The following is a 15,479-nucleotide window of genomic DNA, read 5'->3' on the forward strand; positions in this document are numbered from 1 at the left end:
AGAGTGTCAGTAGAAAGAATTTAACAACCTACCAACAGAGCACTTAGAAATGGTGCATAGCTTACCAAAATGGTAGAAAACACAATTATACTTAGCATTAGTTATCATATAATGCTTAATCCTCTCCATATTATATTTCTGTGCTAGTCAGGGTATTTCATTTACTTGGGTTGGGCTTCAATTTGTAATATACCTAGCCTTCTGGCAACTACTTCTTTTTCCATTTCTTTAACTATAATGATCCATTTTTGCATTTGAGAAGTCAAAGGATCAAAAAAAAGATTCTAGGGGGACTTTTTCCTGAAGTAAAAAGTGGGAAAAGGCTGTATTTTTGGTTTAATTTTAACTCAAATTCTTTTACTGATGGGGCACTGTATTTTTTTTTTTTAATTAAATAGGTTCCACATCCAGCGTGGAGTCCAATGTGGGGCCCAAACCCACAACCCTGAGATCAAGACCTGAGCTGAGATCAAAAGTCAAACGCTTAACCAACTGAGCTGCCCAGGTGCCCCCAAGGGGCACTATCTTTTACCCTTCCTAGTTCTCAGCCTCCTGATCTGTAAAGACAGAAAGGCCTTCTACTTCAGGCTGAAACATAACTGCACACTGCAGGCAGCGGCAGGACAATTCAGGCATATTTATCACGGATTAGCACGATTACCTAAGTAAGACAAATTTGTTATAATATTTACTACTTTAATGAAATTTTATAAAACTGACAGTATTGAGAAAAGTTGTAATTCTGAAACAAAATAGGCTTAAATATTAAAATAGCTTTAATAACATTAGAAGAAAAAAAGACACATGTAGTTCCAGTCTAGAAGTTATTGGTACCAAAGGATACAATATTATTGCCAAGAATTATCTAAAATAGATAAAATCTGAAATTCTTTGATCTAAGAATAAAGGTCTAAATGTTAGCAACACTTTTGAGTTGATGATTTAAATTCACTATTTGTAACTAAAGAAAGTAGATCTATTTCTTTCTATTTCATAGTTAAACTAACCTTCCATTTTATACCTGCTCTTTAATTATGATCCTAAAATACAGTTAGCTCCTAATAATCTGATCTTGGGATTGGTTTTCAACATTAAAGAAAAAAACAACTAACACACAGGAGAAGAGAGTGCAGAGTAAAAAGCATTTAAGTAAAATAGAAAATTTACCCAAACTATATCATTTCTTTGTTAAACTATGTCATTACTCTTTTTTTCACTGGTTCTTCATTTGAAGCCAAAAGGATGAGTAAATAAAAATTAAACTTTGAGATCTTTGACATGCTTACATGGTTATCACAGCTGATAATGAACAAAATTCCCAAATAACAACAGAGCTCCTAAGCCCAACTGAGATAGTCAAATTTGGCACCTAGTAGCGAAGAGACAGACTACTTTTGATCTTAAAGATTTCAACAGGAAAGAAATGAAATAGAGATATTAAAGTCACTAAGAAAACATGCAAATTTGCAAAACCTCAGTAACTAAGTCGTCATGTTTAAAATACACAGCACTAGAGGTAGATACCTTCATGGTCAGTGTCTCAGAACCGAACAGGCCTTGCTAAATTCCGGCTAATCACAGCTATAGGGAAAGACAGTGCCACTGGTCTTCAGCAAAACTGTCCTCACCTGGGACGTTCACATGTTACTCTATGTCTTGACCTGGTGCCTCAGCACAATGTGTTAGAGGCTTGTATTTTTCCCCCTCAATTAGCTGTCTTTTTCTGAATTAAATACTTTTTTATTGAGCTCTAACTACAGAATACATACATACCATTTAGTCGTCTCTGGAGTGCTTCCTCCTCTAGGGTAATAATATAAATCTGTTCATCCAGGTCTTCAAGAATCTAAATTCAAAGATCAAACCATTGACGAATGCACGTTACAGAACTAGTGCTTGTGAGAGCATTAGGCTATTCAGTCTATGACTTAGACCGAATTTAGATTCAAAATCATTAGGAATTTAAAATAAAAATACTCCCACTATTCTATTTGTAAGTTAAGGAAAAATATTTTAGCATATAACTAAACACATCAAAAGCTGACTATTAGAAAATCTACATATATTTAAATTTAAAGGATTAAAGAACACTGAAGCTCTCTCAGTGACAAACAAATGCATGAATTCTCAACATCCAAAAGACAAAATACAATCTCACACCCAAACCAATATTTTAGAGCAAGAAGGAATAGAACACTCCGTCCAACACTGGTTTCTCATTTATATTTACCTATATAATATTTAACACAAGAGACTTATAAACTCAGTAACCACCATGCAATACTTTCCACTTACATCGTCTGTATATACTAAAAATTTTCTGCATATTATGACTACTGGTATTACCAAAATCATTCTGTAGATAGAACCCTAGAGAAATACTGTGTTTGTGTATACTCCGCTCACTACCCTGCCATACAACACTAGTAAAAAACAAGAACCACTAATCAATCACCCATTATATAGGCTATTATCTGCACTATCTTCACAACTGATAAAACCTAAAATATGTTTAATTCTAGCTTTGTTAACATAGCTATCCTTCTTGAAACGATTCTAAATATATTCCTAGCTCTGAGGAAAATCTGAAAGAAGCCCAAAGCTGACATATTTAATATCATTCAAACCCAAACTACTTATTCCCAGCAAAACAATAAACTATGAGAAGTTGATGGACAAAGCAAAAAGTGGAAACCCTATACATGTGTAGCCTTTCAGCTTCCCGATGAGGTATTTTCACAAAAAGGAGTCTCAAAGCATGCAACTCCTATCAGGTATCAAATCTGCTTAATTTCTATAAAATTTATTTAGAGCAATCCAGTAATTCCTAGTATTTCAATAAATATGGATAATCCCTTATTATCAATAGGCCTAGCACTCATAGCAAAATAAAATAGCAAAATAAGAATAAATAATAACACACAAATAAACAAGAACAAAAGCTGACAGACCTAGGAGAAAAGGACAGGCTGACTCACATCAGCAGGCCGCCAGTGAGGGCCGCCACCAGTGAGGGCCTACCCCAGGAGACGATGCTCCAGTCCAAAGTGGGAAGGCCTGGGCAGATGCACAGCACTGGTGCAGGCAGCAGACTGAGCTGAGTTAATCCAAGACAGGCTCCGAGCCTAAGGCAGGCAGGGGCCATACCTTTGTGGGTCATGATATCAAGTTTCTTTCCAATCAATGTTCTCACCATTTCTACTGTTTGGATCACAGTCCAGTTTTTACTTTTCTTAAGGTCGAGCCCATACAAAAAGATTTCCTCTTACAATGCACACCGTCCATTAGTGACTTACACTATGGGTTTGTCTTCATACGAGTGAGTGACAATGAGGGGCACACAGATATTTGTGTTAAATGCTTATGTGCCCCATCCCCTTGATTCTACAACAATCCAATGAAAATCAGACTGTTGTCTTCCCCATCTTATAATATGCCAAGAAACAGGGTTTGGCAAAGAAAAGTTATCTGCCTTTTGAAGCCCACACTCTTCACCACTCTGAGCTGATGGGGACCGAAATAGGAGTCAAAGACAGTCCTTGACCTCAAACAGCTTACATTCTAGTGTCTAGGAGACACAGAATGAACTCAAAAAAAATAATTACAGGGTTAAAATACCTGTCGTAACTCAAGCAAAAACAAAACACTTCAAAAGTTCAGAGGAAGAAAGATCCCCAACTTCTAGGTGGGAAGAAAAAAAGTTTTGCCAAGTGTTTTTGATGATAGTAGCCTCTTAGCTGATAGCTTAATTTACTAAAAATGGGAAAGGCATCTGGATCAGAAACTGTAAGCAGAGTACAAGGTGAAGAGACGTGAAGTACATTCAGCAACAACACGGTTCAAGTACTCCAGAGCTTATGACAGAATAGAACAGTGGTCCAGGGTCTGAAACCAGGATCTGGGTTCAAATCCCGCTCCACCAAGACTGATCTGAAATCTTGTTCAAGCAACTTAATCTCCCTGAACTACAGATAATTCAGCCATAAAATAAGACCACCACCTCACTTGCGGGCTTATTAGCAGGATTAAATGAGAAATGTGTGTAAAATATAGTACTTATCACAAACATAGAGCCTAGACTGACTTAATATCATTAGTAGTGGGTGTAAGCAAAAAGAAAAGAGACAAAGATAACTAAAGTTTTGAGAATAATGTTAGTAAGAGACAACTTTAGAAGAAAAATCAGCTTTGGGAAGGGCGCTAAGTAAGTAGTTTGGTTTTCTATGAGCTGAGCTCTCAGCTCCGTGGGTGCTCAGGGACAGCATTTATAATGTGGTACGGTTTGTTTGCAGAGCCTTCTGCTCCGCAGAGTTACACATATAGAAATGTCGTGAAAGTGGCAGAGGTGGTCAGGAGAATGGAGCAGAGCCATGTTAGACCAAAGACAGAACTTGGAACATATGCCTATCTTTAGGGGGCCAGAAAATAGAAACAGAGAAAAAGACCAAAAAAAAAAAAAAAAAAAAAGGCTCTACCAGAGAATCAGGAAGACATTAAGAATGCAGCGTCGCAAAGCCCTTCCAGAGGAAAGTGAACTGTAGGGTTTGATAGCATGTTTTATTTGAGCGTATATACATTTATGTAGCAATGTTAAATAATCCAATTTTATTTTTTAAAAAGATATGAAGAAATTATTTGCCCTTTATTTTTTAAATCTCTCAAAATTAAGCATGCATTACTGAAAGAATACCTCTACTGCAATATTTCCTCAAATTTTTCCTTGATTAATCACTCTGACAGGAAAGACAAACATATAACCAAAATAATTTGATAGGTGCTACCGATGAAATACAGAGGAGAATACGAGCGGTGCAGAGAAAGAAGCTTGATTATTTCAACTTAAAAGAAGAGATGAGGCAAGGTTCAAAGACAGGCAGTGAATGCAGCTGACATCAGAGCCAGGCCTTGAGGAGGCTGTCCGGTGGCTGAAGCAGGCAGGGTGCACTGATGGGAGAAAGCCCCAGACATGCCCGGAAGTGACAGCACACAGCCTGTTGTGAGCACAACCCATCAGCTGGAGAGTGTGGAATCAGACAAGGGAGTGGGAGCAGAGGCTGGAGGTCAGTGGACTAGAGAACAGGTTGTGAGTCATTCAGACCTGAGTTTGTGGGCAGTGAGGACCCATGAAAATAATGTAAATGGCAAGTTCCTTAAATGCAGCTAAGAATTATTTTCATGGGAGCAAATATCTGACAAAATAGCTAGAGGCCAAAGAAATTAGGAACAAATCACTATGATTATTGCCAACTGAAAACAACTTAAAAATGAATATATGGTAACTCTGAGATTAAACTGAAAAGTACAATCAAAATGAAATGCACCAACTTCTCAGAGACATAACTGGTCTGTTAATCAAGGAATATATGTGGTACATTCTGAAACATAACAGAGTTACTACTGATACAACAGATACCTAAAATATCTGTAAGTATTTGTAAATTTTGTCATAAAATTTGCTAGAGGAATTTCCACCTGAGTGTCTGTAGTTAGTATTTTAAAAGCAAAAACAAATTTGGTTTCCAAAGATGAAGAAGATTAAAATAAAAGCAACAATAACAAGGTCCCAAGCCCACAGAAATAGTCTAATGTTTCTGATTGCTAATTCACAACCTAAAAGATGCTCAGATGTAAACACATTGATTTCACAAACAAGACGACACACTTACGGTCGGCTTCACCAGCAACTGACCCATCACTGTGAACATGCGGGAAAGGCCAACGGGGGTACACACTGCGGGAAAGACCACAGAGAAGAGGCAGGTAAGTTGCTGGTGCAGAACAGAGAACAGACTCAGAGGTTATCGTTTTAAGAAAACTCTTGCCTCAAACTTAGATTCTCTCCGTGTTTTGTCAGGGGACACGTTCTCGATAAAAAAGCTACGGGGGGTGACAGGTAGAGGAGGAAAGACACCTGAGGATTGAAGAAGGCTTAGTATGTGCAAGACTCTAGCAGTTGAGTAAGTCTTTTCACTTAAAAGAAATCAAAGAAAACCAACTAAAGAGCAGATTAAATTTCAAGTGCTGATGGGAGTTGAGAACCAAACTATTATCTTCACTCCTTACACCTACATTTATCTGCTTACAGTATTCCTGAGACACGCTATGATGACTCGAATAAAACTGGACACATGTGAAACAAAGACCACAAACTCACCACACGGAATCATACGTTACTATTCAAAAGTAGAGTCTAATGCTTCAGTGAGTGTGTGCCTGTGTGTGCGTCTCTCTACAAGAGAGACTTTCCTTAAAGAACAACACATGTGTTTTATTTTATGGCTTCAGTTTATCAAAATTTATCTTAACATAAAAAAAGTGAAGGGTCAACTTTAAAAACATTTCTTCAGGAAACCTTACTATAATTTTCTAAAACAAAGAACTCCATTCTCCCGTCAACAATAAGCCAGAAAAATACTTACAGAGAAGTAACAAACATCCCATCAGAGATATACAGGAATATAAATAGGGTAGGTAGAACTCCCAGAGATCTGCAAAGAAAAGCACATATGTTTTAGTAAATCCAAAATATTGTACATTGAGATACAGGTTGACTATAAATTGTCTGATAAACATCATAATTGTCTATTTGAGTCTAAGCCATATAATTTCTAAATTATACAATAAAAAGATCTAAAATAGAAGAAAAGGAAATAACCCTTTTGCAAAACCTGTCTGGAGGAGAAAAAAAGTCTCCATGGAATTTTAAGAACAGAAACCAACTAAAAAACAAACAAAAATTCTTAAAAGCTGCTTGCTCATTCTGAATACAGCAAACACATGAACACTCATTTCTTTTCTTAAATGTGTCTGAAGACTTGTTAACTCTGTAAATTAACAACAAGGGCTAACGACACAAAGAATTATTTTTTTTTTTAAAGATTTTACTTATTTGACACAGAGGGAGAGATCACAACCAGGCAGAGAGGCAGGCAGAGAGAGAGAGAGAGAGAGGGAAGCAGGCTCCCTGCCAAGCAGAGAGCCCGATGCGGGCCTCGATCCCAGGACCCTGGAATCATGACCTGAGCCGAAGGCAGAGGCTTTAACCCACTGAGCCACCCAGGCGCCCCGACACAAAGAATTATTAAAACACTCAGGAAAGCGAGTGTGTAATTATACGCCCAGTTCAAGTCCCAGAGAGAAGCCGGCTTACCATACAAAGACTCCATGCTCGCCGCGTCCTTGTCAATGAGCGCCGAGGCTACCCACACTATCCCGAGGATAAGGAGTGCGAGAAGGACAAGCATGACCAGAGTTTCTAAAATGCGGGCTCGGATTCCCTGAAAAAGATAATGGAGATCTAACTGTATTTTATTTCATCTCATGATTAATTAGGTTTCTATCTATATGAAAGTACAAAGATTCTTTGGAAAGGGAGGAAATTTGTATTTATTAGCAAGATTAAAAAATTCCAGCTTTACAGCGTCAGGTTTAGACTGACTTTGCTTTACCAAATTATGCAGAATACCATCAAGCTTTAAAGAACAACAACAAAAAAAAGTTTGTGAAAACATTTTTTAGAACCATGTTTTAAAACGCAGGTTGATGAATTTGTGTCTGCAGTTCTAAGTGAGGGCGTCAAGAATGACTAAGGTTGGCGGCCAAGCAGCCATCGGAGCACTGGACCCCGTGAGCACACACAGCCCTCGGTCCCAGGGCGCCAGCCACGAGCACCACTCCCACGGCCCCCAGCACAGCTGTCAGCGCTCCCCTCACCTCCACCCCCACAGGGACCAGCGCCCCCTCCCCTCCACTCCCACAGCTGCCAGCGCCCCCTCCCCTTCACCCCCAAAGCTGCCAGCACCCCCTTTCCCCCCGCCGCAGCAGCCAGCGTCCCGTGATCCGCAGTCCAGGGACTCCCCAACCAAAGCCGGCAGCAGAAACCAAGGCCAGGCGCAGCACTCGGCTGTCAATTATGTACCACTTCTTTCTTCACATTAGATAAAACCATCATTACTTCATGTGCCTGGAATATAATAAACCATCTTTATGTGCAGTTTTGTTTCAGACATAAAACAAATTCTGATCTCAGGGCCAAACCAAGGCTTCTAAGCTTGAAACATTGAAACCTATTGGACAAGGCAAACAAATGAATAAAAAACAACTTTCTTATATTCCTGAAAAGTCACCAAATGACTGAATCCGTACCTAAATTCAAAGACTCATATTGATGTTTTATACCCTAACGCACTAATGTACATCTAATACAACAAACAAAATTAGAAATAAATCTATGTCTCTCAATAAACATCTCACATAATATTTCCTTCCACATTAAAAATAGTTCAAGTTGTGTGATAAAGATCTAAAACACACACTTACTTCAATTTTGCCCTATATCATTTGCTAACTGGAGAGGCTGCACGTCAATCGCAGTGCGCAGTCAGATGGAGAGGCGAGGGCCCGGCCCACACCCTGGTGAAGCAGCCCCAGCCCCAGCATGACTGGGCGCTGGAGGGGCCTGCTCTCATAGGCCAGGCTTAAAACTGAGCTGCCCGGGGCAGGTTCAAAGATGTCCTCAAATGTGGAGTCAGCACACCTTAAGCGTTCACAGGAAGGGAGGCCAGCAGACTGGAGTGAGTGATGCTTGTATTTTATTTAACACATCAGACCTGACTGTAGTTACGACTCAAGTGAGATGAAACATGAAGTCCCCAAACGTGCTCCTGAAAAACCCACCGACTCTCCCACAGAACTCTCTAACCTGCACTTCACAACCTTCAAGCCACTTAGGATCCCAAAACATGACTGCCACCTTTCTTTTTCTTTTCTTAAAGTAGGCACCATACCCAGTGTGGGGCTTGAACTCACAACTCTTGAGATGAAGAGTCACCTGCTCTAACAAGTTAGCCAGCCAGGTGGCCCAGGTAGCCACCTTTCAATAGTAATTTCTTTTACCTTCCTTCCCTCTTTCTGAGCAATAGTCCTTTTTTGTTTTTTTTGTTTTTTGGGGGTTTTTTTTGTTTTGTTTTTAAATATTTTATTTATTCATTCGACAGAGATCACAAGTAGGCAGAGAGGCAGGCAGAGAGAGAGGAGAAAGCAGGCTCTCCACGGAGCAGAGAGCCCGATGCGGGGCTCGATCCCAGGACCCTGGGATCATGACCTGAGCCAAAGGCAGAGGCTTTAACCCACTGAGCCACCCAGGCGCCCCAATAGTCCTTTTTTGTAAGCAAGAATCTTACTACACACCAAATATTATGTGAAGAGCTTATAATGGATAAGAAGAATAGGTGCTCTGATACATGACCCTGAGATCATGGCCTGAGCAGAAATCAAGCTGGATGCTTAAACAACTGAGCCACCCAGGAGCCCCTGGACTATCTTTTAAGGATGTCTGGATAGCAAACACTCTTGGAAAACAGAGACGGTATCTCTCTGAAGCAGAAGTAGGTCTGTTTCCCACAGAGCAAAGGGCAGGCAAGTTTGCTTGAAGCCCATGTGTGGGTTTCCCTAGGTCTGAGATTGCTCGGCTAAGACCTGAGCCCACAGCAGGAGTGGCGTCACCGGAGCTGCATGCCCCCATGAGGCTGGTGGGAGGAGGGCTTGTCGTGGGGAACAGGAAGCTTATGGCTTACCTGTTCTGAGTCATGAGGTCCTTTGTCTCTGATCCAGGAGTCTCGTGCCTACAACAACCATGCAGGAACCCAGACTAATTGTCAGCTTGCAAGTACAGTAAAATCTCAGACCCTCTACAATTCTGGCAGCTTTGGGTGACAAGGGTAGGCGGCTAACATGGTTTTCTAGAGAAAAACAAATAAGGGTCCCACAAGGTTGGGTTAAGGGCAATGAGAAGACTCCCAAGATCTAGTAATGAACGCTCTTACCCAAGTAGTAGGCAGGTGGGAGAAGTAAGGGCCCCCCTAGGACCTCATGTGCTGAAGCTTCAGCGGTTGAGCTGTAGGCGGAGCTTGGGCATAGCCCCTTCTCCCAGAAAGGAGGGGTGTCATCATGTTCCCGTAACACCAAGCCCTACAAGGCCAGCTATAAAAACTATGATTACAGGCAACTATTTTTCTTATATACTTTGTCCTTTTATGTATTTCCAAAATTTTATAGTGTGAATGTGCATTACTTTAAGTAATATGAGAACAAATTAATGTTGTGTTTAATTTTTAATTTTTTTCTTAAAAGAATTACTTCTAAGAGATTGGCACCCAGAAAAATAACTTTTAAAATATCCAAGTTTAGTTTATGAGACAGTATAGGGAGCTAGTTCAGGACTCCAACTCCAGCAGCAAACTGCTTGGCTTCGAAGCCCAGTCCCATCACTGACCACCTGTGTAACACTGGGCAAACTTCTAAACCTCTGTGCATTTGTAAAATAGGTTTATCCCTACCTTATGAGGTCATTATAAGGATCAAATGAGTTAACATAAGTAACGTGCTTAGCCATTAGGCTGGGTGCTTAGTAGGCACAATATAAGGGTTAACTGTAATGGCTCAAATTACTGCCTTTGTTTTTAAGATGTTCAAGGCTTTGGAGTTCACCTATCATTTGTGTTTCTGGATTAAATTTATTTCTCCTAGTGCCAGCTTATCACCTTCTTCCCATCTCTGTCACCTACTATTCACGGACCTATAAGAAACAATCCCGAGTTTCTTGATGATGTCAACACCAGGTACACAAGCATTTCTTATCATTCCCTTGCCATGATGATTAACATACAAGCTCCTAATGAACTTAACCCCCATGTTACCACAGCCCAGCACATGCACTAGCTTGACTCCCTCGTCTCTCAGACCCACCTCTAAGAACTCAAGACTGTGAGACCGCTCCGTATTTCTCTCCAATACCTCCAGTCCTCTAACCTACACTGTATCTTCTTCATTATAACCTCCACTCCTCCAGTCTTATTTTCACTTGCCTGTACCCTATGTTGAATTGTGTATTTTAATGATACTGCAGTACCAATAATAATTTTAATATTCCTAGTCCGTTTGATTTCTACCAGATTACCTTAATTCTACTGGTGGCTCACTCTCTGAATTCTCAGTCCTATGAAAGAAATTTACAAAATCTTGAGAAACATGTGCTACTACATTCCAAAGTGGGCCTTTGCTGTTACCTGGCACTACTAAGCTGATCTCTAGCTGACTAATGATTCCCTCAATTTTTTAAATGTTTTCCATTCTCCTTGATCCTAAATCTCATCTCCTACTTTCTAGCAAATTGTAGCTGCCCTTACCTCTTCCTTAGTGGGATATAACTGGAGAGACTGCATATCCCTCAGTTTCCTTTCCCTACTTCTGGTTTCTCCGTCTCTGTTCTTATTTCTTTCATTTACATAAAGGAAAACACCTCAGATCCCTCTTCTCCCATGGCTCAGGCTTAGATGTTCATCATTTCAACATGCTGGATCAGTGCTTCTCAAATTTTTTGGCACATGTCAGCATTACCAAGGGGCTTGCCAATCCCTGAGAACCAGCCCAAAGACACCTCAGTTAATTCTGACGAAGAGAGTGCATCTGATGAAGACACCAGATAGACTGCTCTGTTCTTCCCCCAGGTGATCTTGCCTCCTCATTTAACCAATGACTCTGAAGTTTGTATCTTTTGTCCAAATCTCACCACTGAGACCAAGATCCATACATCTGAGCTGCTTCCTCCCCTCAAGTATCTCACAAGTACTTAAATTTAATTCTAAAGTCAGACTCACCACTTTATCCCCTAAACACGCTCCTTCAGTGTTAACATAACCCAACTGATGGCACCGTTACCCACTGTGTTGTTTTTTCCAGATGCTGCAAACACCCCTGTCATCCCACCCTCCTGCTGTGTGTGCGCGCGCGTGCACACACACACACACACAAACTCACACTTGGACCCTGATCTATTCAAAGACCAAGTCCTCCTGATTCTATTGTGTCATTATGACTAACTCTATCCACTTCTCCTTCTGCCACCACATTCATCTCACCTGGACAGCTCCCTACTTTGCTAGCTAGTAGTCCGATAGCCAGCTCTTGTCTCTCTCTGCCTGACATAGTGCCTACACTGCAGTGGGAATGCAATCTCTGCAAAACACAACTCTGATCACGTCACTCTTAGTCAGAACTTGCTAACAGAAATACAGGCCAGCAACAGGGAAACAGGTGCATTAATGCAATAACAAATAAACATCAAGTCTCATTAGCACCACTTCTAAGCAAATGAGGTGCTATACATACATCCTTAGAGTTGGGTCTTACTCTTTCTTCTGCTGTTTAGGTGGTGTACAAAATAATTATAGATGAAGCAAATTATTTATGAGTTAATAGCATATGAAAGTGCTGTCCAACAGACCCTTCTGTGACGATGGAAATGTTCTAGTCTATGTTGTCCAAGAAGACAGCAACTAGCCATATGTGTTTATCAAGCACTTAAAATGTCGTTACTATGAATGAAGAACTAGTTTTTAATTTTATGTAATTTTAGTTCTTTTACATTTGTACAGCCAAACAAGGCTAGTGGTTATCATATTGGTCAGAGCAGATTATTAACCCCTGCTGCTAACAAAATCTGATATAAGTACTCTCTGTACTCTGAAGTACTTTCTGGTTATTTTTCTAAATTTAGCCTTAATATAAAATTATTTGAAAAACAGCTTTGTTAAAGTAACCTCACTTAACAGGCTATTGCTCTACTTAATATTTTCATTAGCATTGATATCAAAAAGAGATAATCTACTACTAAATTCAAAAACCACCCCCTTCTATTTACATTAAGAAAAATTACATTCTCTCATTAAGAAAAATAGTTTTTAAAATGCAGCCTACGTATGATCCGTCTGACAGTGATACTAAGGTTCAAGACCCAAACACTTACTCCCATACACTGACAAATTAAGTCCTCAAATAAATCCCTTTTTGTTAAAAAAAAAATTATATGTGAAGGTTTTCTAAAAAGAAACAAGCTATATAATTCCAAAAAGATGCCTTTTTCTGTTTCAGATATTGAATAATATCAAGAAGAAATGTCTAAAATGTAGACTCACGTGCTTAGCAGTCATATAAGAATCATTCAACAAAAAAAGACCTCTGTAGTCAAATCATATAAATTGTTCAAAATTTACTATCAATATTTCTTTTGAAAAATAGTAAATAACACTCAAAAAGAAATATCATTTTCAGTTATCAGTCTAAGTACAAAAGAGTGAATTAGCAATATTGCACTTACAGAAAAGGCTGCCACAGAGCAAGTCATCAAATTTGCTGGATAGGATTATGCCTGTTTGTGAAATACTGAGGATGACTGCTGTAGGAAGAAATCACTGTTACTCTGACTCAGTCCACTAGGAGGCCAGGACAGTTATGTTCTCCTTTTAATTGTATTCTTTTTTTTTTTTTATTAAATGAGATAAAAATCAGCCCAACTCGAAATCACTGAAGTGTCACATTTATGAACTTTAGCAACACCAATAGAAAAACATAAACTCTTTCATTAAATGCAATGTGGCAGCCTTTTTTTATCGTCAACACCTTTAGGACAGAGAGAAGAGGGGTAATGGGGCTATAAATAACCAGAGACTTCATCTGTTAATTCAGAACTGACCGGCTCCTACAAATGCCAAAAATACACAAACTACGGTTATCACCTTTCTTGAGATCATAAAAGTATTACATAGCCTAAAAAGTACAGGCTTTGTGGCATGTAATGTGTGAGATTTTTAAACTTTTGTATGTGATTCTGTCTGCAAAGTAATGAAAGCATTGAGAGAGCTTTTATCGCTACCATTAATCACCAGCAGGACAGCATATAAGCAAAAAAATATGCCTACTGCTCATTTTTCCATTAAGAGTCAGAATCAGGAGCTAGGAAGCCCCAAGGGGAAGGTTCCTATCAACTCTATTCTTGCATATGCTGAGCTAAAAGATGTGCCAGATGTCAGAGTAACTTACTGAAATACCCTGCAAATAACAAAGTGGCAGAACATTGTCAGAGAGGAAAAAGGTTTCCACTGTTTATCTTAAAAAGTAAGTCTCCTGAATATAAAATCACAAACTATAAGAACTTGAACTTATCAACAGTTGTAGCTCTTTCAAGTACTTTTGAATGTTTATACTATGTCATACATTATTAAGATCTCAGGAACTCTGTAATATTTTTATCCCCAATATGAATACTTATCTTAATCCCACCCAAAAACCATGAACCTAAGTTACTTTAATGAAACTCCACCTTTTTATTAAAATTATAGTTCAATAAGCACTCAAAAGTACTAGTTAAAAACAGCATTGAAACTAAGTACTTCCTTTCCACTAATAAAACACTATAGTGTTTTTTAAGAAAAGCAAGCTATATAATTACACTAGTTTCACATCAATATTATTTTGAAAATTACAACTATCAAAACACTATAAAAGGTTAAATTGAATAGACTAGTAAAAACTAAATACATGTGGACAGAGATTTCTTTTAAGATTTAAATAAGCACTGAACAGGTAAAAGTTTAAAACATTAAAATAGTTATAATTGCTTTTAGAACTTTTTGTGCTTGTCAATTGCACACTTAATTGCTTTGTGCTGAAGATCAATGAAGTGACAGTGACAATGTATATACAAAAGCTCTAACAATAAGCTGACATGTTTCTGTAGTGATGAACATTTAAACAAGATTTTGCCTGGACATCTTGACCTCTCAGAAGGTATGTAAACACCATGTTATATACTATGGCTCCACCCATCAGGAAAGCCTGGGAAAATTTTCTACATTTACAGAACATTTAAAATAAATATCAAGCCACTGTTCATTTAACAAAAAGAGTCTCTTAGTAACACTAAAGTAAGGTTTCCTCAGCATGCCATCAAGACTGCACCAAACACATATGCTGTCATCTGGGAAGATCGATAGAAACACTAACAAGGACAGAAAATAAAGGCAGGTATTAATTATTCTAAACCATGAAAAAAGCTACAAACAGGCATCAGTAGAGCGTCAAACATTACCCCTCTTCGCTCCCAAGGTAATCATTAAGCGTTTGGACAAAAAAAGTTTTGGTCCCAAGGCAAAGAAAACAGCTTTATAGAAAGCTTTGCTAAACTACAGTGAAATATTTCTTAATATATTCTGCACTTAATGTAATCTATTTAAGATGGAAAAATTAAAACTGTAAGATGTTCAAGTTATTAAAATTTGACAAAGAGAATATATTTTAGGATAAGTTAAAATAAAAACACTATCATTGCCCATTCATTTAACTAAGATGTTCATTGTATTCAAATTTATGAGAAACTTCCCATGATGTTAGACAAACAAAAATCCTTGAGATCCGGACACCTGCTGGCTCAGTCGGTTGAGTGTCTGCCTTCAGCTCAGGTCAGGATCCCAGGGTCCTGGGATTGAGCCCTGCATCGGGCTCCCTGCTCAGTGAAGAGCCTGCTTCTTTCTCTCTCTGCCTCTGCCTGCCACTCTGCCTGCTTGTGATCTCTCTATCTCTGACAAATAAATAAATAAATAAATAAAATCTTTAAAAAAAAAAAACCTGCAAAGACCTTATAT

The 15,479-nt window shown here is 38.9% G+C and overlaps 1 protein-coding gene across 4 annotated transcripts in view; it reads right to left on the reverse strand.

The window, feature by feature from the left end:
- The window catches only part of LMBR1 (limb development membrane protein 1), a 162,417-nt gene that overhangs the window by 59,993 nt on the left and 86,945 nt on the right, over positions 1-15,479 (reverse strand). For all 4 annotated transcript variants that reach the window (XM_080819065.1, XM_080819064.1, XM_080819066.1 and 1 more), the window contains 4 exons: positions 7,151-7,277; positions 6,420-6,488; positions 5,667-5,731; positions 1,774-1,846 (listed from right to left, as the gene is read on the reverse strand). In XM_080819065.1, the coding sequence (XP_080675191.1) occupies positions 1,774-1,846; positions 5,667-5,731; positions 6,420-6,488; positions 7,151-7,277 (334 nt within the window). The remainder of the gene's footprint in view (positions 1-1,773; positions 1,847-5,666; positions 5,732-6,419; positions 6,489-7,150; positions 7,278-15,479) is intronic.

This window comes from Martes martes (assembly GCF_963455335.1).
Source record: "Martes martes genome assembly, chromosome: 11".
Lineage (NCBI taxonomy): Eukaryota > Metazoa > Chordata > Mammalia > Carnivora > Mustelidae > Martes > Martes martes.